The following is a 27888-nucleotide window of genomic DNA, read 5'->3' as shown; positions in this document are numbered from 1 at the left end:
GACATCTGGACCAATCACATGGGCTGTCGTGGAGAAGAGCTACGTATGAAGCTTTGTGACTGAATTACCGCTGATGTCAGAATGTCCACTGTCAAACATTATTAACCAGAAACAAAATCTATTACGGCATTTAAAGCTTGCACTAGTGCAACCTGAAACTGCAACCTCATATTTATCTAAACTTGCACCCAGACAAGAGTGGCAATCCTTTGTTGCTGCCCTACACGCCAAAGGGCGTAACAGGGATAAGGAAGAAGTAAGTAAGCACCCAGTACATGTTCATATTTTGATTTTCAAAGACCGCAGACTTCAACTGGCTTGGAGCAGTGACTCCGAAGACTACACAGACACTGATTGAATGACTTTTACTGTTTATATCAATTTTATCAATTTTATGAAGTAAGATAAAATAAACTCATGAGAGTCAGAATAAATTTGTTATGATGTTCTAAATCATCTATACCAAAACTAAATTTTCTTTGAGAGTACAAAGTAAGGATAAGATTTGGAGCTCCTGCATGTAATATATAATTTGTTCATTTATATAATTTACCCTATTGCTCAGAGGTTTATAATAGCAATAACTACAAGGATGCTGGTGTATACATACCGTATATACCATAATCATGAAATGGATGCTGATTAAGTTGAATACAACAAATACAAGGGACACTGGTATTCATTTTGTTGTATAACAGAGAAAACAGCCAATCAGGTATACTAACAATAGCTCTAAATGCCCATATATGAAATATAATCAGAAAATAACTTACATGAAAAGTCTAACCAGAAACATCTACAGGGAAATAATGATTAAATGTCCTAACATTCATGGTCACTATATATTGAGAAATGATCGACACACAGTGACTTCACATGAACTTACACAACAAGTCATAATCTGAACAAATCATGTACACACCAGTACTGCCTCATACTCAACTAACAGTGTACTTCATCTTGAACACTCAAAACAGACAAGACACAAACAGACTTTGGTTATTAAACTCATACAAGGACATTGAAATTGAGGTATACACTATCATAAGTGACAAACCTGGCATCTTGCACAAAACAAAAGTCTAACATAGTTTTCAGGCCAATTATATATATTTTTTCAACAGTGGGCTTCATTACTGGGCCAAAACTCATGATTGTCTCCCCTTTCAATACAACACCCATTAGTCCTAAATACCCACTAAGATATGGTTAATTTCCTGTAGGACAGGAGGGCAGTAAGGTCAGTCCTATTTAACCCAAAAAATATTTTTGGAGGGGAGAGAGAGGACTATGGAAACAAAACAAAATCAGCAAAACTAGGGCTTCATTACCTCTTCACTAAGCCCATCACCCTACCTCACCCCAGAGGCCTCATTGTTTCCTTGCAGCTTGAAATAGGCTACTTGGGAAATTGAGGTGGCTCCTTAAATACCTTGGATACCAACAGTCTGGATATGGTTGTTTCCTAGAAATGTACCTATGTACCACTAAAAATGAAAGAGTCTTGATGTATCAGTACTGAAATGTATGAACATTTTCAAGCATAACTTCTTTGGGGACCATCAATGTGACTATTTTAGGTTCCTGAGACTTTTTCTTGAAAATAGAAATTTACAGAGGCCTATTCATCGCACATGATTTAACATATTCAACACAAGGCATTCAAAATGTTCAACACAGAGGGCATTCAACATGTTCAACACAGAGGGCATTCAACATGGTATAAAATGCATAGTTGACTGACTGTGAGTCGGTTGTGGGTGTCATGTGCGTGCTCTCATTGTTTGAGCTGACTTGGGGTCTGAGAAGAGGTTTCGGATCATGATGACTTGGGTGAGCCCAACTGATATCATCACAATGAGTTGGAACCCCGACAAAAAGTTGACCCGGGTGAAGTTGTTCTCCTGGATGTTCCGATCCCGGGCTTCGAAGGTTTTCAGTAAATTTTGTAGCTGTTGTGATTTTTCAAGGTTTGTTTTCACATTGGTCATGATGGACTGAAAATACAAGAAAGATTCATTTGACAAAATGAGAATGCACTTGTTTTATGTCTTCAACAATAGTGAGTGAGATTAATTTTGACGCTGCTTTTAGCAATATTCCAGCAATATCATGGTGGAGGACACCAGAAATGGGCTTCACGCATTGTACCCATGTGGGGAATCGAACCCGGGTCTTTGGCGTGACAAGTGAACGCTTTAACCTCTAAGCTACCCCACCGCACCTCTTCAACAATAAATATATGGGAGGTAGGCAAACGCGTAAAACAAATTTTAGCTTAGATTACACTTAAGCTAACTGGCAGTTGCAGCTTTAAGTAATCAAAAACAAACTTTGTCTGCAAATTCAACTATTAATTTGAGTATCAATAAAGCAACACTGAGACAGTGTCTAAGTTTGATTACTTTGACACTAATCATTTCATAATAAGACCTACACGGAAAATGTGCAACTCTTTACGACAAACCAACAATGACTGGTTCACAATGACAGGGAGAGATCACATTCAAATGTCAGCTAGGAAAGTCAATAAAAGCAGCGACACTTCCTGTAACTATAGCAATGTGCAATCAATCTGTTTTAAAATCAAACATATAAAAAGAATCCATTGAAACACCATACATTTTCAATACAGGGGTTGTATTATATGTACTGTAATGTACAGGTTTCAGTGAACCCTTAATACTTTGTAAGGCATATTGATTGATTGCCTGTACTAGACATGTGTCTTGCAAAAATCTGCCAAGTTACAGGTGTCCCCATGCATTTTTATTTACATACATGCCTTTTCCGAGCCAACCCCATTTATGTCCTTTGCAAGACAATTTCAAAACTTCACAGTCTTTTCCAGTTTCTCCCAATGATCAGCATTACTCCAGCCATGTAACTAAAGGAAGTAAGTGAGTTTAGTTTTACGCCGCTTTTAGCAATATTCAAGCAACATCACAGGTGGGGCCATGGGGGACACCAGAAATGGGCTTCACACATTGTACCCATGTGGGGAATTGAACCCAGGTTTTCAGCTTTAATCACTAGGCTATCCCACCTCCCCTCAAGTAACTTAAGATTGTTAATGACTAAGTCTGGACCAGATAATGGTTGTCACACAGCGCTTGATTTAACCTTTCAGAATGAAATTTTACAAAGAAAGATGTACGGCTGTGTATTGGTAAATAAACTGTATTGCAATATACAGTGGATGCCCTCCAATGCGGCATGCTCTCAATATCGGCACTAGAATTTGGTTCGGGCAGAAGTTAGTTAAATTATGATCATTTACACACCCTCTAATCCAGCTTCAGTCTATTCCACCTATCGGAACAACAAAGGCCGCCCGATTGACTGTTTGTACAGTAATTAACGCTCTCCAAACTGGCATCCGATATCTTTGCTCTCCTGTTGATTGGCTGATTGTCTGAACGTGTATTAACAACACAGTGGATTACCATCGGCATTAAGCTCATTGATGTTGCCTGATAAAAGGAGTATGGATAAAGATTAGGCCTAATTAGGCGAGGTAAATTGGTGAGTGACACGTGTCACTTTTATTATAAATTAATTGTCGTGTGAATGAAAACAGTAAATTTCACAAAATTAACACACTGACGCACGATTGGTTTTTGACTGCCTGCAGTAAAAACATGCCCATTTCTGGCCCTATTTCGAAAGAGAAAGCTATTCAGTTTGCTTCAGAATTAACTGTCAACGAGTTTAAGGCATCAGATGGTTGGCTGGCACGATGGAAGACACGATACGAAATCAAACAGTTCAAAGCGGCACACATGGAAGATCATTCTCAGGATGAAAAGGGAAACGTTCTCTAAACCGGCACGCCCTCTATACCGGCATTTTTTTGCTGGTCCCACCGAATGCCGGTTTAGAGGGCTTCCACTGTATTGCGATTCTGCTAATTGTATTCTGATACATACTGCGATTGTGATTCCGGCAAGAGGGAAAACAGCAAGTGCTCTGACCAATATTCCTCAAGTAACATGCCCATCTACCTACTCTTCACATTGCTTTAAAGGACTGACTGAGTATGGTTTTACGCCGCGTTTAGCAATATTCCAGCAACATCACGGCAGGGGGACACCAGAAATGGGCTTCACACATTGTACCCATGCGGGGATTCGAACCCGGGTCTTCAACGCTTTAACCACTAGGCTACCCCACCGCGCCCCTAACAGCTAACATAGAACACACTGAGACACATGTGCTCAGATATCTCCATGGAGAGAAGCATCAAACTGGGGTAAAAGATCTGATTTTCATGATATGTGGGTTTGAGGTTCAGGGTTCTCAGTGTTATGAAACTGGAACTTGATCTTTGATCCAGGTGAGACAAAATCAACAAATGGATATGAAGCGTTTGAACACATTTTACATCCCTCTTTAAGGAACATGCATGCTAAGTTGAACGTCATCAACACAGCATTTTTTAGAGAAGTCCACCTGAGCTTAAAATCAATACACCTATCTATTGTGGCTGCCATTGTGTAAATAGGCCTACAAGGAGGTCTAAATGACATTATTTTACAGCTGCCACCAGAGTACTGGACAGCATGAACTGTTGATTAAAGGATGTGACAAATATACCCTGTGTACATGTGTTTCTTCAGTGCAAACATATGGTCTGCAATCAGATGCATACATTTCAGGTTTAGGTAACCATGGAAACATCCAGAATGAAAATACAAAGCAACTGTGTGAGCACAACATGTTGCATTTCAAATGAATGACAAATAAATATTTGCAGTTTTGTTCAACATGAATTTGACTTTTATTCAGATAACTGAACAGGGCTCCAAGTTCATATTTTGACTTACATGTTATTAGTTAAGTGAACATTAAAATTTTCTAGCCAAAATGTAATGTTACTTGCCATACAGATTCTCAGTTATTGTTCACATATTGTCAAAGTTCCACTATTAGAGATCACTAATAATAAATATTTTGTAAATAGTCCCTGAGACCCTAGTCGATCGGAAAGTCACTTGTCGCTAAAGTTGGCAATCATTATCAATTAATTCTTACATAAATCGAAGTCGGAACTATTTATGATGAAAACCAGAATAACTGCCTTAATTCAATTGAATTTTTACCTCACTCACCAAAGGCTAAGTGTTTCTATTGTTTTGTTGCATTTATCAAATTTTACTTGCAAATGCGACCAATTCACAAGCAACTTGGAGCCATGCTGAACTTTATCCAAGAGGGTCTTGATGGAGCAGGGGTATTATGTGGGATAACATGTCCATCCTCCATAATTTGGGAGCTTGTTTTTTTTAAGCATAGTTAAATTACTCTCAAATACAGGACCAGCTGCCAAATTGAATGTAAAATGTGAAATCCTCTCAATGCAGATTTTCAGTCCATCTGAACATGTTACTGGGAAAAATAGGGACAATTGGTTCTGATTTCATTTCGGTACTACAATTTGTGTTGTGCAAATACCAAACACAGACTGGTTTAGTTGTGTCAACTGATCTAGTTATGTGTCAATGAAAAAGATTTTACCATGCTTCAGAAACAGTAAAGTTGAAACATAAGCTTTAACAGCTTTTATGGAATTTCATGTTTACCTTTCACAATACAAAATTGATTCGTCTGGCATTTACAAAAGTGTTTTAAGTTTGTTTTACAACTGGACACCGCATCAGGACCCACATCCAACAGCTGGAGCAACAATCTTATCGAACCTTAAAAAGCTCGCTTACAAATTAATCCATACTCTTCAGGTTGCTATAATCATGAATCATTCATTCATTGAATGCATAACAGGATACTGTCAGGATCTACAAGGCAGAGTGAGTGAGTGAGTGAGTGAGTGAGTGAGTGAGTGAGAGAGCACCTATTAGCGATATTCCAACAATATCACGACAAGGGATACCAGAAATGGGCTTCACACTATGTACCCGAGCTAGCAATGATGAGCAAACACTTTAACCACTAGACTTCCCCACTGCCCAGAACATTAAGAATTCATACTTTTTCACCAAAAATAACCTCTGTTTCAGTGCCGTGTGCACTATTCCCTCAGTGTTGAATACAATAACTTCTTAGTCTCTTTAGGACATATTATTTGGGAATGTGACTGTGTGGTGCTTTAGAACATAACAGTGATCATTTATCAATGACAGACTTCGCTTTCATTTAAAAAATAATTGAGTGAGTGATTGAGTTTAGTTTTACGCCGCACTCAGCAATATTCCAGCTATATGGTGGCGGTCTGTAAATAATCGAGTCTGGACCAGACAATCCAGTGATCATCAGCATGAGCATCGATCTGAGCAATTGGGAACCGATGACATGTGTCAACCAAGTCAGCGAGCCTGACCACCCTATCCCGTTAGTCGCCTCTTACGACAAGCATAGTCGTTTTTAGTGGCAAGCATGTGTTGCTGAGGACCTATTCTACCCCGGATCTTCACAGGTCCATTTAATGAATAATGATAAATCATCAAAGCCTCCACACTCATCATGGTTAATGTAGCCTGATATATAACAAAGCCTACATCAGACAAAAGCAGTGACTCATTGCAACACTTCCTTCCATTCAACTAATACAGAACTTGTCAGAGCGCATGATTTCAGATTTATTTCAGCACAAAACACAGAAAATAGTCAAAATGTGGTTGACACATAAAAACCAAATGGGGCAAATCTCAGAGGTCAAGATATATTTCTTTTATTCCTGATACATGCTGCATAAGTTAAAGAAATCTTCTTAACACGTGAAAATGTTTTGTAAGTTTTCCAGCATTGCATCATGTGACATACTAACTACAGTGATTAATCCTGGCATTATCTAAAGTCTCAAGTTGGGCAGCAAAAATAGATAGTTTGGGCAGCAAAAGGTTTGTTTGTCGCTTAATGACGCCCTCAGCAATACTACAGCTATGGCAGCGGTCTCTAAATAATCGAGTCTGGACCAGACAATTCAGTGATCAACAGCATGTGCATCGATCTACGCAGTTGGGATACACTGACATGTCAGTTAAAGTACTGTCGGAAATAGAAAAAACCCCTGTTTTTAGGCTGTTACTAAATTTACACAATTGCAAACAGCATATGTCAAAATAACCCACATCGCCCTAACTGGGCGTTCAGAGGGATGCGTAATAGGATATCCAGAAAAGCATGTTTACTCGTAAAATCGAGCAAAACATAGAAAAAATACGAATAGTTGCTGAAAACAATAGATCAGACTATAGATGTCAATTAAGTCGCTCAGCCAGGTATGACGACGGACTGTCGACTCACTCACTGTGCTGCCCACAGGCACAAGGGGTCATCTCAAAGATATTTATGTAATTTTCTGAATAAAATTGATATTTTATACTTATCCTGACTCATGTATTTTTGCTTGTCTCCTTCCTCTTGCGAACGTTAGTGGAACACTTGTATCTCCTTTTTTTTAAGCTCCCTTCAATAAAACAGATGTAAAATCACTACCTTCATGAGTTATCTTCCTCGCCGTTTTGGCGCGAAAACGGTGCCACCCGTCTTCCCACGCTTCACTCTCTCCGAATTACTAGCCCGACACTTTAATTTACAGGGAAATCCAAAGTGTCTAGCGGGGAGGTTGGGAGGGCTTACCTCATGAGTCAGGATAAGTATAAAATATCAATTTTATTCAGAACATGGATTCCATGTAGTGATTTACGTCTTGTATACCCCCCTATGGGAACTTCCTGGTAGCACTTCAATTTTACTGCTAGGCTCTGCTGCTGCTGTAACCCTTTACTTCCGGCTTTCTCTGATGGGGGGGACCACAATTGTTAACTTTTGGTCCTTGCTTCTGTTAACATTTTATGTGGATTTTGCAACTCCATCTCTTGATGCGAGCATCAAGTGGAGAAGCGACCCTTTCCTGTACGAGTATCCTTACAAGTACTGGGTCATATCACTTATGCTAGTCTGTCCTAGACGTGCATATAGACTCTAAAGCTGAACTCTCCTGAGTGTAGGCTTTTGCAAGTCATGTGATAAAAAGGGCGAGACTCCGTCTCAGCGCCTTGGAGGGATTGTCAATTGTTGTGCTACAAGTGGGCCGAAATGGTGAATGCCGGAGACGTCCTCGGTGGCAATGTCCCTCAGGTAATGGTTGGCAAACACCATGTCTGATTTCCAGAAGCAGCCCTCCATTATCGTCCTGATAGAGCAATTCCCATGTAGAGCGAGTGTTGACGCCAGAGCTCTAACTACGTGTGGGTTGGAGGCTCTTGGAGGATCAAGTCCTGCTGCTTTGTAGGCCCGTAGTATGACAGTTCTGATCCAGATTGATATCGTAGTCGGGAGACCTCCGTCTGTGTCGCTGTTGATATCGGGACGAAAAAACGCTTGAATATCCGTCTCCTGGTCCTGGACCTTTTTAGGTAGACTTTCAATGCTCTTACTGGGCATAAGGATAGGTCCTGCGTATCCTGTGGTCCAAGGACTGATGATAGTGCTGGGATGTGGAACTGTCTGTCCGGTTGACCTGGCAGTTGATTCTTTGCTATGAAGTCCCATCTCAGTCCTATATGCACCATGTTTTGATTTGCATCAAATCGTGTTCTCTCAAAGTCCAGAGCATGTATTTCCGACATCCTTGCTGCTGTTGCTAAGGCAATCAGGAACAGCGTCTTCTGCGTCAAGAACTCAAAAGATGTCCTATCTAATGGTTCGTAGACGTCACTGGTGAGATGTCGTAGAACTATGTTGAGGTCCCACGCCGGAGCTTTAAATCTCTGTTGTTGGTCCTCCAGTTTAAAAGAGCGTAGTAAGGCCAGTAACTCTGGTACTTTCGTCAGTTTGCACTCGTCCTCATGGTGATAACTGAGCTCAATGCCGCTAGGTATGGTGAGAGTGTTGACCCTTTTACCGCTTCGTTTGTCTTAGGTGACAAAGGTAGTCCGCCACTTGAGGGTGTGTCGCTTTTATGGCTGTGAAGCTGGTCCTCAAAGCGTATGTCTCGAAGCTTCGCCACTTGTCGTCGTACAAGTTACGTGTAGACTTGCGTAAAGCTAGTGTGACTGCTTTCGCTGCCCTGGCGGAATATCCTCTCTTGTTCAAGCACGCCTTGATACAGTCCACACGTGTAGCCGGAACACCTCTGGGTTGCCGTGCGCCTGCTTTGTGTGAGGATGTACTAGCAGATTCGTCCACTCTGGTAGTTGCAGTTGAGGCGGTCCTAGTTCTTGTATGAGAATGGGGAACCATATTCTGCTGGCCCAGTAAAGCGACCAAAATCAGTTGTAGGTCCTTCGTCTGACTGATTTTCTGCAACACCCTCGGTATTAGAGCTGGTGGTGGAAACGAGTAAAGCGTTTAGTCCTTCCCAAAGAGATGCTTAGAGCGTCCGTTGCCCATGCTCGTGGATCTGGTATTGGTGAGACGAATGTTATCAGTTGATTGTTGAATCTTGTGGCGAAGAGGTCTATTAGTGGCGCTCCCATCTCTTGTATGATCTGCTTGAAGATCTCTGGATGTAGCATCCATTCTGTTGGGGATGGCTGCGTTGGACGGGATAGTGCGTCTGTTATCACATTCTTGGCTCCTGGAATGTGGCATGCTCTTATGTGGATGTTCAGGTTGTCTGTTATGCTGAACAGTTGAAAGCAGAGTCCAGAAGGTTCGCCGACCTTGTTGATCCTTCTGTTTATGTAGAACACCACTGTGGAGTTGTCTGTATGTACCGTCAGAAGAGCATTCTTCAAATGCTGGTCCAGTGGAGTATGGCGTTTATCACTGCTTTCATTTCCAACATGTTGATGTGCAGATCTTCTCTGCTATGGTCCATATCCCAGCTGACACTTCATTGTCGAGGTGTGCTCCCCAACCTTGGAGAGATGCGTCCACATAGAGATGCGTCTTGCACTCCGGCTCTGCTAAATAGGTGCTTCTGCGACCATTCGATCTCTGAGTCCACCATATTAGATATGGTTTTTAGTCTGTCCGGGAGTCCGAAGGGGTCCAGATCGTCCAGATGTACATTCACGAAGACCTGTAGTGGGCGTAGTTGTAGACTCCCTCTGTGTGTCATGTCCTGTGCTGATGTGAGAAGACCCAACAGACTCTGTCACTTCGTAGTAATAGGGGAGAGAGTAGTGCTTGAGATACAATGGCTTGTATCTAGATCGTGAAACCCTTGCCGTGTCCGTAAGGGAAATGAAGCGGTGTCCGACTCTGTGACTGCCATCGTTGTGAAGTCTATATAAAGTAGTCTGGCTGCCGTCACCCAAAAGTCCGTCCAACGTATGTTGCTGCAATTCGTCTGATGAATCGTCTTCAATGCTGACAGGGAAGGTCTCTTACCCCGTGAAGGCAGCCAAATCATGTAGGTCCTCGCTCGCTGACATGTTGTTGTCACTTGTAACCCATTTCTTGACCTGTGAACTACGTCCGACCTCTGCGCAGGGCGTTGTCTCTCTTGGTCCAATCAAAATAAAGCATTTTGATTCCTTTGGCTTCCCGTGATGTGACGTCACCGGTGTAGCAGGAAAAAGGTCCTTGTAGAATCTAGTGCCGCCGTTGATATCTTATCAACACTCGGTCTTGTCCGTAGCCTTCCGGAGTTACACGAGTGACCACGTGTATCGAGGTTTGAATGGTAAACGCGCGAAAAATTTCGCCGCGTAATACAGATGTAGGTAGGCTGTTTTCCTGGCTGCTGTGACTGTTTCTTCAGTCCTGAAGATAATGCAGTCGTCCTTTTATACAGATGATCAGCTGAATCTTCACGTCCTCAGTGGTGCTATTTGTAGACTGCATACATCGATCTTAATGAAGCGTCGTAATTGTAGAGTTGATGCTGAACTTTGTTGTAAATTCTACCCAGGGAGTCGTTGATGATTTTGTAGTTTCCTAGCCTTAGCAAGGCTGCTGCTGAACTACGCCACTGTGAATATCTGCAGATCTGTACGGAAGTGAAGATCTCTGTATGGCCATGAGTCCCGTTATTTTCTTCTGATGTAGATATATCTATCTATGTGAATCCCGCCTGGATTCAGTCTGAAGGTCCGCGCCGGAGATGAATTCGGACAAGAGTACCCCTCTTGAACTTCAATACATGTTCCTCAGTCTTTACGCCGGCGAAGATCTTTCCCTTCTAGGGTGACGCTAGGTCCAGTCCGAAATGATGATACCGCCATCGTGTCCACTGGTATATGATGGTTGCGTAGCGATCTGCGTGGTGCGTCTGTATGGCGATCTGCGTGTAGGTGAGCGTCTTCTTGTCCGGGATTGCCTTCCTGGCAATGTATTCCTAAGTGGTGAATCCTGTGATGATCTGCTAGGTGTTGTTGACGCCCTTGAAGATAACTCAGATGACCTTCGCGCAGGTGAGAAATTTTGTAGAGGGTCTGAGTCCCGGGACGTCTCTCTAGTCCTTCTAGGTGGTGTAGGTAGCCTGCGTGAAAGTCCTTTATTAGGCTCATCATCTGCTGACGGTCTCTGAAGATTGCGCCATCCTGTGCGCAGGTTGCTGACGTCATGTAGCGTAGGTCTGCTTTATGACGTCTAATTAGGTCCGGGGAACGCCTATTTCTCCTTCGTGAAGGCTCGTCCGTGAAGACCTGCGTGCAGGTGAGAGGTTCTGTTGAGCGTCTGAGTCCTGAGACGTCTCTGCGTTGTAGATGGCCTGCGCGAATGCTCTTCATTAGTCTCATCATCAGATGATGATGTATCTCGGTCGGATGAATGTCTCTTCCTTCGCGCAGGCTCGTTGACGTCCTGTAGAGTAGGTACGTGAGTGCTGCATTCTCTTCCTTAGAGGGTGACGTCTGTATCAGGTCCACTGTTATGAGATCGTTGATCGTCCTTCGCTGGGGATCTGTGTGACGATCTGCATGGTGATCTGCGTGGAGATCTGCATGAAGATCTGCATGGAGATGAACCTGTTGAGCTGCGTCTATAGGGCGATCTGCGCGGCAACCTGCGTGGAGGTGAGCGTCACTAGGTTCGTGAATGCCTCAGTGGAGAGTTCCGTTGACGTCCTCTGCCCCTCGGCTTCTTCCTCTGTGAGGTGGGTAGCCTTCGTGAAGGTTCTTCATGTGCCTCATCCTCTGAAGACGAGCGTGCCGTCAGGTTGTTGACATCATGTAGCGTAGATCTGCTCTTGATCCTGGAGCTAGCTTCGCTGGAGGGCCTCTCCGATGTATCGTCAGTGTTGGGTCCTTCGTGCAGCTCCAGGTCGTCTCTGCGGGTGATGACTTGAGCATGAGTGCCCTGTGGCTGTCCATCATGCGATGCTCTTCCTGCGGGAAGCGCTTCTCCATCATCTCCATTATCTGCTGAGAGAACTGCTGCATGAAGGCCCCGGGTTGAACGTCTGCAATGATTGTAGAGCTGCCCTCTCTGCGCTGGTAGCGATATGGTCCAGGGATCGCTCATCTGCCGCCAGTGTAGATGGTAACTCGGACTGTGTGCTGTATCTCTGGGATGACCAGCAGTGGCTCATCATGAAGTCATCTCTCTTCCATCAGGACGATGTCGGCCGAAAGGTCCTCTTAGTCTGCGCAGAAGTCCCCGTAGAGCTGCTAGACGTCTTAGGGGTGTGAGGCTTCATTCTGCGTAGAGGATGGCTTCTTCTTCGTCTGCGTTGAGGGGTTGTCTGATGTAGAAGCCCTCTACTTCAAAGTAATGGCGGACAACATCCCACGCCCATCCTCCGAGGACACCTCCGGCAGGTCACTGGATGGAAGTAAGTCGTCTGACAGCAGTAGACAGCTCGTGAGGGACTCAGCCGGTTTATCCATGACTTGTAAAAGTCGCCTGGATTGTCGCTAGTACGACTTAGTACAGATAAAAAATATTTATGAAATTGAATTTCTGTTAAATGCTGATAAAGATTACAGCGAGAGCTGGAAGTACATGTTGTTGTGCAGCTGGGGCACAATAAATGCGGGTCTGCAGCAGGGAACCTAAACCTACAACGAAAACAGGTTTTCATGAAATGTAAACAACTGAACAATCACGTACAAAACCGTGAATAAACAGTCAAAATACGAATAAATTTCAAACCATATTGTTGAAGGATACTCCCTAAACCCCTATAAAGGTAATTTATAGGGTAATAACTAAATAATCAAAGGATATAGTGCCGTATTGGAGACACAGGTGCTCTCCCAACCGTCCACTAGGGCGAAGAAGGAGAGAGTGAAGCGTGAGAAGACGGGTGGCGCCGTTTTCCGCCAAAAAGGCGAGGGAGATAACTCGTGGGGAGTAGTGATTTTACATCAGTTTTATTGAAGGGAGCTTCAAAAAGGAGATACAAGTGTTCCACTAACGTTCGCAAGAGGAAGGAGACAAGCAAAAATACATGAGTCAGGATAAGGAAAAATTATGCTTTTTAATGTGGATTGAATATGTCTCTAGTGATTATATCTTATCTTAGCTGATATCTCAGTACCCCAGCCCGACCCCAACCACCGTCTGCGCCACCCGTCCTGGTCTGCTTTTGAGACGACCCCTACAACCTGTTTCTTTTTATAGTGATAGTGGTGGTGGTGGAATTGGGTTTAACGTCGTGCTTGAGAATATTTCGCTCATATGACGACGTGCATGCGTGTGTACCGCTGCTTGTACTAGCCCAGACTGAAGCTGGTTTTAAAGTGCTAGCCTACTGAGATACCATGCCGCAGTGAAGCATGAATACCCCACTCAGACACATTATACTGACTCCTAGCCGACCAGTCCTTGTTGTACCCATTAATGCCGAGCACCAGGCAGGGACCAACAAGTACCATATTTTAACGTCTTTTGGTATGACGTGGTCGGGGATCGAACCCGCGACCTTACGCACTCCGGGCGGACACTCAAACCACTACGTCACGAAGGCGGTCTATAGTGATAGTGAGACGCCATGGTAGCTACATCCTTAATAGTTTCAGTATTAAAGTTATTATTTTTTACGTAAGCTATCGTTTATAATGAAGCTAAGTCTAAATTCAAAGTGATCATCTAAAAAGTGTCCTTTGAAATACAAAATCATCGCACACTAATTTGCATAAAGCCATGTTCTGTTCTAAATACGTTGCATTGGACTTAGAAAAAACCCCGCACTGCTCATCTCTGCACTAATCTCTCTTCTGTAAAATCCTTCTTTTACGTTTCCTATCTCCCTCCCACTGTGACTGTAGTTAGGCCGAACTTAGTTTAACAGATATTTCACCCTTTCACATATTAACTACCTAAATAGTAGATATAAATGTGAAAAAAAACAGTTTTTTTCTATTTCCAACAGTACTTTAGTCACCTCTTACAACCAGACAATCCAGACATTAACATCATGAGCATCGTCACACAATTGGGATACGATGAGATGTGTCAACCAAGTCAGCGAGTCTGACCACTTGATCCCGTTAGTTGCCTCTTACAAGCATGGGCTGCTGAAGACCAATTCTAACATCTCTCATAATGATAAGTTGGTGAGTATGTTCTTATATTGCTTTAACAATATTCCAGCAATGTCTGCACAACCTTAACCAACAGTTGCCCACATCAATACACAGACTGTGGTTACCTTAAAGTCCTCCATGGTCATGTCCACAAGTTCAGCGAGCTCATCTTTGTCTGGCTTCCAGTCATCTTCCTCTTCCTCGTCAGTCATTAATTCGAAATATACAACCTTCTTGGATATCCGACTGAATGTATTATCCAGACAGAACTTAAAGTCCCCTGTGCCCTTCACATCAAACCTGGCAGAAGAGGAAACATGGCCATGGTTAACACTGAACTTAACTTGTTTGATGTATATCCAACTTGGGGCGGTGGGGTAGCCTCGTGGTTAAAGCGTTGGCTCGTCACGCTGAAGACCCGGGTTCGAATCCCCACATGGGTACAATGTGTGAAGCCCACTTCTGGTGTTAGGCTACCCCACTGCCCTTTAATGATGGAGGAAAACACTAAAAGGATGTTAATGTATACAACAAGACCCAGCCTGAGTATGGAGCTCATAAGCTGGGAAATTCTTGGAATCAAACCCTTTGCCGTCAGATCCAGGTAGCAGGGTTATCTTAGGCACTTCATAATCCAAGACATCACACAGAATATTTTCACACAAAATATTTTCACATAAACATATTAAGTGAAAAAGGGAGTCAAGCATATTTTGTATGATTAATTAATCATCAAGAACATCCCTGTCTTCAAGTCCCAGAGTATCAATGGTTGGTTATAACATCAACCAATGATCCTAAATGAATTTAAGATTGGAGACATTAGTCTGTTTGCTGGAAAATCATACTGATGAAAAGGCAAATAAATATACATTCGAAAGCACAAATTGTCTTAAATGGCATGAAAGTTACTCATTTCTCCATACCAAATCGTCACTATAATTTCAGACATTCACTTGAAAAAAGACAAACGGAATGACACAACCTGATTAAATATTATCACAAGATCTGTACGGGAATAGCCTTCAGGAGGCCACAACATCCCTGAGACAAACTGACTCAGCCAAGTTTGGTGGTTTGTTGTTTAAAGCCGCACTCAGCAATATTCCAGCTATATAGGGGCGGTCTGTAAATAATTGAGTCTTGACCAGACAATCCAGTGATCAACAGCATGAGCATCGATCTACACATCTGGGATACGATGACATGTGTCAACCAAGTCAGCGAGCCTGACCCCCCAATCCAGTTAGTCACTTCTTACAACAAGCATGACTACTGACTAGTTACATTTCGCACAGCAAACTGCAGTGCATTAGACGACACAGTTGCCTGTTCTACGCGTCAAAATATAATGATGAAGTGGTAATACCTGTGGACATTCTCAGTTTTGCGACCATCTGCTGCCAGTAGCTGTCCCTCCGGTGTGTAAGCAGCGAACCCAATATCCAAATCCCCACCATCAATCACCTGAAACCATAATTCTCATCATAATGCTGGCAATCATTAAAAACATGTTGTATGGAAGATATGTTTGAAGGGGCGATGTTTTTAGAAAGTGGACAATTTTTTCTCCTCCTGTTCCTTCATCAAAGAAAAGTAAAATACAAATTCATTTAAAAAAGAATACACATACTGATACAACAGACTTGCCTACCAGCCAATCATTTGGATACTCACACATATGGAATCACAAATATTTACAGCCCTCTTCAACAAAACTGGATTTTATACTATCTTAATCAGTGTTCAAATATAAGCAAAGACGATAAACGGTTCTTGTGATGACAAGAAGATGTAGAAGGTTAACATTTATATGGTCACCAGATTTAAATAAAAAAGCAGCATCTCCAAGACCTCATTTAATTTTGAACACTTCTAATCATTTGAGAACTCTTTGCAAAGTGAGCAGTTTTTGGTTATATCAGCAATATTAAATACAGTAAACTATGATAATAAGGAATTCAAAAGGACCGATAACTTCTGTTTGTTATAACTATAATTTGTTATATGGCAAATAAACAAAACAAAAAGAACAGCTTATTATATCCGTCAGTTCATTGTAAGCATGCTCGTTATAAACATAGTTTAGTGTACATACACTGGGCTGGAGTGCTTGCAAAGAGAATAATTAGGAGATAAACATACTGTGTTGGAAAATCAGAGGTATATCACGAAATTATAATAGCTCAAAATGTTTTATTTAAAACCGCATGCTATGCGTTCGATTTTAAATCAAATTTAGAGCTATCATAATTTCGTTATAAACCTCTCATTTTCCAACACAGTATGTTACCTCTATTCTACCATAACTGTGTTAGTAAGAATTTTTTTAAAATACATATTGTGTTGGGAAATCAGAGGTGTATATAACGTGATTATATACCTCTGAATGATCTGATATATATGCATACTGAGCAAGTCATGGCTTGTTTTGGTAACCAATCGGGATGTCATCATCAATCACTGATTTGGTCAAAATGATACATTCATGGACTATACTAGGCCTGTCTTGATCAATCTATTCATGACTACAGGCTTCCTTCTACAAATGTTCAAAAGGCAATATTGTCATGGATAAGTTATTTTTCTGTCTTTTTGAAACTGAGTTATGCAGTGCAGCTTCAGTTGGGTAAAATACATGGTATTACTTGCTTTACTGTTAAAACAGGAGAAACAAAAAAGATAAACCTAAGATAACAGTGTAATCTCATTAAAACTGACTGACTGACTGAGTTTTGGTTTTATGCAGCTTTTAGCAATATTCCAGCAACATCACAGCAGGGGACACCAGAAATGGGCTTCACACATTGTAACCATGTGGGGATTCGAACCCGGGTCTTCGACGTGACGAGCCAACGCTTTAACCACTAGGCTACCCCACTGCCCCAATCTCCTTAAAAGGTTACACTGAATGACACACTTTTATGATATGTCTGTCAGTACAATTAAGTGTCCAAGTGAGACACCAGTGCTAGTTGTTGCCATCAGGACGTCCAACAGTGAATATGCTACAATAATGTTGTTGTTTTTTTGTTTAACACCACACCAGGAATCCTCACAGTGATAGTCAAAATATACACTTTACTTAAAGGTCACATGCAACGTAAAAACACAACTTTGCAGATTCTGATACCTTTCGGTATGGACGTACCGAAACAAATCGTCAAAAATGCAAATTCAACTTATAAAGTTAAAAAATAACGCGATGAAAAAAAACGCGCGAAATCGGAGTTCAAACGTTTCACTACTTTTCCCCAGACTTTTCTGGGGAAAACGGGTTTCAACAGCTGGGCTGCGCTCATAGCACGTGCGCAGTGAAATAGGTTCGCGCAGCGGGTTGTCGGGTGAATACTCGTTGAAAGCTTTGGTGTGAGCTATTTTTCTAATGTTTTGTTGATATCTCATGGGCGCGAGCTTTTTATATGTTATGACAGTAAATTAACTGTTTATATAATTTCATTTGTCTATTTCACCTCACGTTCTTCTTAACGAGTCACTTTCTCAGTTCGATACTTAAAAGCAATGTCATTATTTAGCGTTGTACAGAATTTCTAACTGGATCTTTGTAAAATTTGTCAGGCATATTTGAAATCAACTCTGCTCTGCACACATAATTTCAGTTCAATTTTCCGACCTCTATTTAACTAATGACATCAAATTTATAAACTTAGGTAGGTAAGATAATTCCTCTCAAATGTGCAAAATTTGACTTGGATCTTACGAAAATTAAATACATGAAAATTATTTAGGCTACGCTAAAATATCATGTAAGTCTATGGAAATTACGTCAAGTGTCCGAATATAACTGGCACAGGTCTGTACTCAAGTCTGGATACTGGATCAAGCTGTCACTATACATGTACCACTGGATTACGTTCATATTTCGGTTCCTCCAAATACCTTAGAAACCTAAGTCTTCTCCATTCTGTTGCACACAAGTTAAAGCTTTGAATAAGATTCAAAATAGGAAGATGTATCGAAAGAGAATTGTCTCTTTCGATGTGACAATACATGTGTTCGACTTTACACCCATAGTTTCTGTGAATTGTTACACACAAACGTCAGATCTTAAGATTGCTGCATGTAGACATTGTTAGTTATCTGGGTCCATCACTTAGAAACCATCAAAATGCTGAAGCTGACAGCTAATGAATGAAGCGCCGTGGTGAGAATGTTGACAACTGAAGTCTATAGAAATCACAACTGACCAGTCATGGCAGTACGCGTAGTAGAACTGACGGATAGTGACGGAAGTTACAAGTTGATTCACTTACTTGATACTCCACTTCTATTGTTGTGTCCACTTTTATATTCTGGAAGAAACATTCTTGTACCCCCGGCTTAACTTCAATGGTAAAATCAGAATCGATGCAAACCGCTATCGGTAAAAATGCAATAACGACGAGCTGGAGACTGAGTACCCTCATGCACGCCTCCATCTTGGTAACAGGTGCGCTATTTTTGTATGTGACCTTTGACCGGACGACGCGAAATGAAATATACCTTCAAAATTATAAAAGAGTATATATAATTTCAAAACAATGAATTATAAAATCTATTCTTTTTACGAAATGTAAAAACAATCGTTTAATTAAATTTATGCAAATATTTCGGCATTTCTTCAGAATGAGGCCCATTTTAGCACTTCTATTTTGCATATATTGTGCCCTGCACGAAATAGTCCACAAATTCCTCATTGATTGCTGGTATTTGTAACATCCTATTGGGTGCATGATATGGAGAAGCTACGGTTATACACATGATAAGTTCGTCTGAATAAAATATGGATCAAATATATATTTATACATGTTTGTCCCCCTCAACAAAACATGTCGCCGTATATTCTTCCGCGCGTGCAAGGTGGAGTGGCTTTCTAGAAAATTGGTTTGTTGTGCAGGTGTGATGTTACGAAAATTATTTCCCAATCACACCGTTTGTTGTTGTAGATGTTTAAAAAAATCACAGACATTGTAAATTCAACTTACAGACATGACATTAGGCCATCCGTTTATAGACAAACGCCTTGAAATGGACCCTGTGTGGAATCTCCCGTATTGTTGTTATAGAATTTTTAGGAAATAGTAAATTTTACACGACATGTGTAAGAAGAATAATATGTTTATTTTTATTTACTGTGACTGATGACACCTGAAAACTATCTTTCGTTCAAACACCCTTTAAGATGATAACATCATATCTCTAGAATGGAAACGGAGGAGGGTGAGTACGTGTCAGTTGAAGACAACGAAATTTGTACAGTGGAAAGTGGAGGTACATTCTACTGGAATACTGACTTGGGACACCCCGAGTTTGTGGAGGGGACAGTTTCTTTCGTAACAAATGAAGATAATTCTTCAGTGGGTGAAATAGAAAACGAAGTTGGCGATTCGTCAGAAGAGCAAGAAAATGAGGAAGAAGAAGAGGTGGATATGGAACCTTTAAGTTTCGAACTTCAACAAGGCTTCAGAATTTTACGTGAACTTATGGCAGATGCAAACAAGTCGGTCAATTGGCACTTCTTAGAATCGGTCGACGATTCATTTCCAGAAACTCACGACTATTATGACCGAATTAAGTCTCCAATGTGGCTAAAGAAAAGTAAGTAACTCAAATTATATGATAGTTAGTTGTGCTGTCAGTTGATTATCAATGAGTAATACGGCACTGATTTCAAGAGGAATTCCCTCAAATTTTGGGAAAACCCCTGATTCTATTTTTGTCATTTCCAAATAACGTTCACTAATATATATTTGTAACTTAAATGCTTCCATAAAGAGTTGTGTATAAAAGTGTGATGTGATGTTATTAATGTTTTGATCTTGGATGTCAGAAAGGTGAATATGGGAAACTGTTTTGTTTCCAGTAGACATCACTTACAAATCACAACAAACTTAATAAGTTATTGGAAAGAGGATGCAACCTACTCAGTGTTTACTTAAAGAAAGTAAGAGCATTTTAAACTGACAAAATTCCTTTTAATCCGTAATCAATCATGAATATCAATTAATACTGACAGGCAATGTTTGCACGCCCACACATTCATCACTTTTAAGGTTCCACCCTCAAATTTGCAGAGGTCTTTGTAAAACTACTGTTAATATCGTAAATATTGTAACTTACTTTGTCAAAAAATATAAAACCTTGGAACAATTGTAGTTTCAACTTTGGGAAAGATTTCCGCCCTTAACCCCCGTATATTTTTAATCATTATATGCCTAAGAATATACGCCTATTTTTTTTTTATAAACAGCCTGCCTAAACCTAAACCCTAACCCTAAAATTTAACCCCAAACCTAACCCTAAACCCTCGAAATAATCCTAATAAATAGAATACATTTCAAGCGGGTGTTACAGGCGGAATTCTTACCCGAACTGTCAGTGAGTTTCCTCCTAATATTAAATATTTTAATTGTTGTATGAAGAATGTCAAGGTTAGAAATTAGTGTCACTCAAACCATAGAAATATGAAATAAATTTACAGATATTCAAGTGTGACATTATGACAGTGTTTGAAATTCTGTAGAAACACAGACGAAGACGAGTTCCATGTCCTCCTTGTATGTCCTAGGCATGAGGAGAGTAGACAAAAGTATCTACCAGAATATTATACAAAGGACCCATCTTTCGTTAAGTTTGTAGGACTACTAACCAACAAAAATGAAAAACTCACCTTGTGTTTAGCAATTTTTTTAACAAAGATATTTGAGACTAGAGAGGCCTCAGTTTAATCCCTACCTTGCGACTTTGTATACCTTACATTAGTATGCTATGTATTTGTCTATCCCCGGGTTTATGCACCAAGTCTAAATTGCTACTCAAGAAAGTTTGAACATCACTAACTGTATATTATTATTGTTCAGTGTGGTCCCCCGCCATGATGTTGCTGGAATATTGCTAAAAGCGGTGTAAAACCAAAGTCAGTCAGTGTTCAGTGTGTATATTTATCCATCCACATGTATTTATATACTTATGAATCTTTGTAAACGACAACATGAAATGTATCATCACAAGGTGCTCACACCACTAAACACTCTGTATTGCCATGTACTCATGGCCTCATATACAACTAAAGTCTGTCTGTCTGTCTGAAATTCAGCATGATATTGATGGGTTCTTGTGCATACCAAACATAAAAGATTTAGTGGGTCTCTGAATTCAAACACTATAGAAGAAATGAAGTATTCCCTTAATTTTTTTAATTCAGAATGACTTGTACCTACAAATGAACTAAAAACAATAATTAGGTCAGTTTATTCGATTGATTAGATAATAAATGCTGTAACTGATTGTCAAATATATAAAAGAAGAAAATTTATTGTTATTTTCTTCTGTTTTTCTGTGTCAGATTATGATTATTGCACATAGGTTTATTACTCACTATGCAGTTAGTATGCCTTGTATAATTAGTTGGGTAACACTGACCAATAGGGCTGCAACGAATACACTATGTGGCAAATATGATATGTATCATGAATATTGGGTAATGAATACAAATAATTATTCACGAATACAATATTGTAGTTAAGTGATTGATGCACAATTTGGAATGCCCATGTTTACAGTGTTAATTTGTCACAGCAATAACCAGTGATCTCATGACACTCAAATTTGGTATGTGATAGTTATAATCGACAGTACCATGTGCGGCCTTGGCAAACTAACATGACTTGCACTACTGCAAGAGAAGTACATATTCCATTCTTACTGATCTCACTTTGAAAAAAGATATAAGGGTTCAAGTAAAACACACTCCCTTAAAGAAATCATAAATATTCATTAATATTCGGTTCTGGTGACCATGAATAACAAATTGAATTCATGAAGGGCTTTGGTTCGATTCACCCAATATGCGAGTAAATCGTAACAGCCTTACTGACCAACTACTTTAAAGTTGAAAATTGAAAAAAACATGTACACAAACATGAATACAAACCCCAAGATTTTATCAAATGATAAAATGATGCATTTAAAAATCTCTATCTGAACAAATATACCAATCAGTTTTGGACATACATGTTTGTTTTTCATACATTAGTAGCAAGAATAGAAGTTGATAGAAGTTGAATGTTTTCTGTTTGTTTTTCAACCTCCTACATTGAATTTTGAATATTTTGTATACCAACCCAAAAATAGGCCTATGGTTTAGCTCTTTGGTCACATCATGATCATAGATCTTTTAAACTATATCATTATAACCTCACAACACAGTTTTCACAGACAGAATTAATTTATGTTAATGATATGTTTATTAAAAAATGTTACCATAGTAACTGTGTTCCTTATGTGACTATGTCACTGTATATCATGGAGTATAACTATGGTAACCATGGTAATGGGGTTAATGCTTGCTAGTTACATGGTTGCTTGTTATAAAATATATATATGAACACCTGTAAAATTAATTTCGAAAAATTCAGAATGCATTTTTATGTTTGCTTATGTTTTATGTTGTATCTCATAACTGGACCAAAAAAGAAGGTGAATTTAAACCCGATAAGGACAAACTTTATGGATGAACAACTTCTTTATTTGTGTGATTCGACGTTTTGATACAGACTCTTGTATCGTTGTCAAGCAAGTTAAACCCTACTTACATTATCTGATTATTCCAGTGAATGTGAAAGTTATAGAAATAAGGACTTAAATAATAATTCGAAATTGTTGTAACAAAAATGAGGTTTTCTACATTTTCTTGGCCATGGTTATAATATGGGACAGTCATTCCTTTGAAATGCCTTGCTCTTGTCATTTAGACAGCAACATTACAAGTGTTGGTAAAATATTAATGCATGAGAGTTGTGTTTCATGCTGCTTGGAACACCAAATCAGTCCTATTACATATTGATAGCTTATTGATCAAGGCAATCTCTGACTGATGTACTGTATTAGCTGTATTCTCCATTAAGAGCTCAGTCTTTTTTGTTTTATTTCATTTTTTTCTTCAAAGTTTTATTTTTGTAAAAATGGTACATGAGACATACATGATGTATATGCATTGTACAGGACATGAGAATTAAAAAAGTGGATTAAAAAAAAAGATGATTAATTCTTTCACACATTCATACCAATGCATACATACCCAATAAGTGATTAAATCATGTTTTTTCATTAAGGTTCGATGCATGGCCCATTTTCTTTCAAATTTTAATTTTTTTTACAGTTTACAACATTTTCTGTCAGCAGGGGGCGGTGGGGTAACCTAGTGGTTAAAGCATTTGCTCGTCACACCAATACCCACGTTCGATTCCCAACATGGGTAAATGGAGTGAAGCCCATTTCTGGTGTCCCCCGGCATGATATTGCTGGAATATTGCTAAAAGCGGCGTAAAGCTATACTCACTCACTCATTCTGTCAGCAGTATCAAGTTATAGTATCTTGATTCTTTCTTGAAGTGAGATGGAGTTGGTAATTTCTTTTGCAGCTTGCATTTATATATGTGATACTTAGCAAGTAGCAGAATTAGATCAAAATTATCATCAGTTTAAAATGTGGATGAACTGAAAAGGGTCAGATCAACCTGTAAATTTATAATATCTGTGTGTGAGTAATTTAGCTCTAATTCAATAAGCCAATCTGGAACTTATCTTTATGAGTGCCCGTTACACCTGAAAATGTACCTGGAGGTTTGATTTTCTCGAGTATATTACAAATTTTTTAAATAGAAAACACAACAGGGGGTATATTATTGTTTTGTAAATTTTACTGAAAATGTTAAAATGTCATTGAAATTTATTCTGAGTTTGTTCACTGCTCAGTATCTGTCATTTAACTCCTTATCTATTGATTTGATATTAGCATCCCCCTTTGTCAAGTGTCTCAGTGTAGGATAGCTTGTTATGACAAAGTTTGTAGGCCAGAGACATTTAATTATTAACCAAGGATCATAATCAGGTTAACCAAGTACATGGTTTGTATACTCCTAAGGGAGTTGAAACTCAAGTGCACACTAATCCATTGGGCCATGTCAAACTTTTCGCATGCCTAAGGATGAGGAGTTGGCACGATATGAAAATACTCATAATATGCACTCATGTTTGTTTTATCATGTTCGTTTTGAACACTTTTTGGGGCGGTGCGGTAGCCTAGTGGTTAAAACATTCACCTTTCAGTCGAAGACCCGGGTTCAATTCCCCACATGGGTACAATGTGTGAAGCCCATTTCTGGTGTTCCCCGTCGTGAAATATTGCTTGTATGAATATTTATTACTAAGATACAGTAATTATTACCTATGTATTTTTGAGCATCAAAAGTTGAATCTTTTGCTTCTGGTTAATTCTATGTTTTTTCATCCTTGTGCAGTGAATGAGAAGTTTCGCCAGCACCAGTATGAAACCATCACCGAGTTTGTTGCTGACTTCCGCCTGATGTTGGAGAACTGTTTCCGCTACAACGGCCCTGACCATTACGTTTCTAAACGTGGACAGCGACTGGAGACAATGTTGGAACAGAAGTTGGCGCTGTTGTCACGGTGAGACATGTGTTGTTGGTCTGGAATGGCAGAACTCTCAGTGAAGTTGTCATTCCAAATGGGAAAGGGGCAGTAGGGTAGCCTAGTGGTTAAAGCGATCCATCTTCACACCAGCTTCAATTCCCCATACGAGTACATTGTGTCAAACCCATTTCTGGTGTCCCCGGCCATGATATTGGTGGAGTATTGCTATCAGTCAATCAGTCAGCCAAACTGAAAAATATACTTAAATCACTGGTGTTTCTCAAGCTGTAACAGTAAGATGCACTGCCACAAATAGCCATACAATAACATTGTTACCATTGAATACACCTTGAAGGTCTATGTTAAACATCTCATCTACTATTTCATCTACTATGTTGTGATGTTTTACAGTTTATTAATTGATCATGTTGATACTGAAATCTCTTGTCTGTGTCAGCAAAAAGAAAGCTGATTCTTTTGGTATGAAGGCTCGGGTGGCGCAGTCACCAAAAGGGATGCTGTTTGTTGTGCAGAGTTATGTCCCTTAGCTATGTCAGAAACATATGATCATGGGTTCGAATCCCTGTTTCTAGGTCTGTCAGCATCATTCCCATGTTTATTGTTTTGCCCAAAGTGGCAAATATCTCCCCACTTAAAGCTTTCCTCACGTGTCTAGCTTGCAACCCATGATACAAGACAAATGCTGTTCAAAACAGTGTTAAAACCAAGTCACTCACTCTTTGTAATTTTCCCCAAACAGGTTGCTTTCTTGGTAAAATTGGAGCACAACATTGATGAAATCAGGTGTGAATTGTAAACTTATTGGAGTACAGTTCCTGCAAATAAATAGCATCAGTACTGTTCACTAGTGTTCACTCAATCATCTTTTATTCGACTATTTCATGTATAACTTTGCTTTCCCCAGTGATCTGCGAGAGAAGACCAGTATAGCAGCCACCTCTGGGGGAACCTCTGAAGAGTCCTTCTCAGCATCAGGTACGTGGACACTGTCATACCTGGACTTATCCTTAATGATTCATTATCCCCCGCAACGCGTTTTGCGGGGGATATTAAAATGGACTCTGTGCGTCAGTGCACATTTGTCATTTCCGGAGCAGAACTCTAAAACCGTTCAATATTTCTTCACCAAACTTGGCACATGAATAGATCTGGTGGTGTACTGGTGCCTTTTGGTAGTTTTGGTATTCTGAATAAAATATTTTTGGCGTTTCCATGGCAACAAGTTTGACTTAGCCTGAAATTGGTGGAAGTGCTCTTTTCCGGAGCTTAACTCTAAAACCGTTCACTATTTCTTCACCAAACTTGGCACATAGATTGGTTTAGTGGTGTACTGGTGCCTTTTGGTAGTTTTGGATTTCTGAATAAAATATCTTTGCATTTCCATGCCAACAAGTTTGACTTAGCCTGAAATTGGTGGTAGTGCTCCTTTCTGGAGCAGAACTTTTAAAACCTTTCGATACTCTCCTTCCACTTTTCTGTATACACACCAAAACATTTGACATAATCATAACTCGTAGATATATTCATGAAGAGTATTTTGCCATTGCGGGGGATATCGATGACTCTTCTTGTTGTATCTTAATTCTGATTAATAATGTGGTAGCCTCATGCTTAAAGTGTTTGCTTGTGGAGTCGTCAAAGATGTGGGTCCGATCTCCCGAAATAGGGACAATGTGTGAAGCCTGTCTCTGGTGTCCCCTGCAGTGATATTTGCTGAAATATTGCTAAAAGCATCGTAAAACCATACTGAACCATTCAATCGCTGTTGTCTAGGTCTCCGCCGCCGAATCAAAACCATCGTGCCACATGACTCATCAGCGCTGTTGAACCACCTGCGCGAGGAGGAAGTGAAACAGCAGAGGGAGCAACGTCGACAGCAGATCGCTGACCGCAAGGCGGCACAGGAGGCGTACCTCCACAACCTCCAGGAGTGGGAGGACCAACTGATGCAGGAGCCACTCAGGTCTCAGATGAAGGCCATGTGGGAGGTCAGTAGTTGTCCCCCTTGGTAAACATCAAAAGCAATCAGTTACTGATCAATTGTGTATTTAACTACCATACTTGGCTTTAGCACTCACAGTAATGATAACCATCACTTGTAATACCAACCGGTGGGTCATATCCTATATTGATGGAAACAAATAAGGGAACATATGAAAGTACACCTGTTCCTTTATGTATTTACAGATTTTCACCCACAGTGCAATACAAAGCATGCAAAGAAACCTGGAGATGAATGTAGGGACACTCTTTCATGTGTTCCCTTATTTGTTTCCATCAGTATAGTTGTTGAGGGGGGCAGTATTTCTTTATTCAGCCCATACACTTCTCAAAAGAAGTAAAGGATGACCTGAAGTTTCTGTATTTCTATTGTTAATGTGTCTTGGCATCATTGTTCCCCGCCGCAACGCGGAACGGGGGACTATGTATTCAGCAGTGTACGTACGTCTTGATTCTTATTAACACGATATCTCATGAACTGTTGTACCCAATGTCTTCAAATTTGGTGACACCATACATTGGGGGATTATGCAGACATCAGTCGATTTTGGTGACCTTGACCTTATCTTCAAGGTCCCCACGACACTTTGAATGCTTTTGAAACTTATGTAAACGCGATATCTCATAAAACATTGCATCCAATGTCTTCAATTATGTTGACAGCCTACTTTGGGTGATTATGCAGACTCCAGTCATTTCAGGCATCTTGTAGGTGACCCCAAAATATAAAGCAGTAAATATGCCATATTAGTGGCAAACACTTGTTCTTTCTTGATTCTAACCTGATTTATTCAATTGCAAACCTTAATCTTCCCTGCAATGACAAAGTAACTATAGTTGTGTAAAAAAGACTAAACCTTTTTTGAGAAGTACTGGTATAACAAAACACCAAAACATTTTTTCATGAGATTCAACATTTACTATTTTGTTGTAAAGATGGGGACAATTATTATTTCGATATTTTCAGGGATGGATTATTTTTCCCCAAATGGTTGGCACCAACATGTGTTCCTCTTTTATTATCCCGCGCAACAAGGAAGTTGCAGGGGAC

General features: G+C 40.2%; 2 protein-coding genes and 1 long non-coding RNA gene across 3 annotated transcripts in view; 1 reads left to right on the top strand and 2 right to left on the bottom strand.

The window, feature by feature from the left end:
- Positions 1-977: 977 nt before the first annotated feature.
- Positions 978-18826, bottom strand: LOC124256199 (transmembrane emp24 domain-containing protein 5-like). The gene is made up of 4 exons (XM_046690180.1): positions 18656-18826; positions 15751-15848; positions 14507-14681; positions 978-1997 (listed from the first exon to the last, which is right to left on the bottom strand). The coding sequence occupies exons 1-4, from the start codon at positions 18818-18820 to the stop codon at positions 1764-1766; spliced, it is 672 nt and encodes a 223-aa protein (XP_046546136.1). The 5' UTR covers positions 18821-18826; the 3' UTR covers positions 978-1763.
- Positions 18827-19232: 406 nt separating this feature from the next.
- The window catches only part of LOC124256192 (uncharacterized protein KIAA2026-like), a 31505-nt gene continuing 22849 nt past the window's right edge, over positions 19233-27888 (top strand). The window contains 4 exon segments of the mRNA XM_046690161.1: positions 19233-19979; positions 24683-24851; positions 25741-25811; positions 26610-26824. Coding sequence (XP_046546117.1) covers positions 19586-19979; positions 24683-24851; positions 25741-25811; positions 26610-26824 — 849 coding nt within the window. The 5' untranslated portion in view covers positions 19233-19585.
- On the bottom strand, positions 22020-27739 carry LOC124256202. The gene is made up of 4 exons (XR_006892852.1): positions 27727-27739; positions 27419-27422; positions 26927-26931; positions 22020-22253 (listed from the first exon to the last, which is right to left on the bottom strand). It is a non-coding gene; the product is annotated as an uncharacterized LOC124256202 (long non-coding RNA).

The sequence above is a fragment of the Haliotis rubra genome, unplaced genomic scaffold (genome assembly GCF_003918875.1).
Source record: "Haliotis rubra isolate DU_JTF1 unplaced genomic scaffold, ASM391887v1 Scf62, whole genome shotgun sequence".
Lineage (NCBI taxonomy): Eukaryota > Metazoa > Mollusca > Gastropoda > Lepetellida > Haliotidae > Haliotis > Haliotis rubra.
Note: the sequence above shows the minus strand (reverse complement) of the source record. Positions and strands in the feature narration are given on the sequence as shown.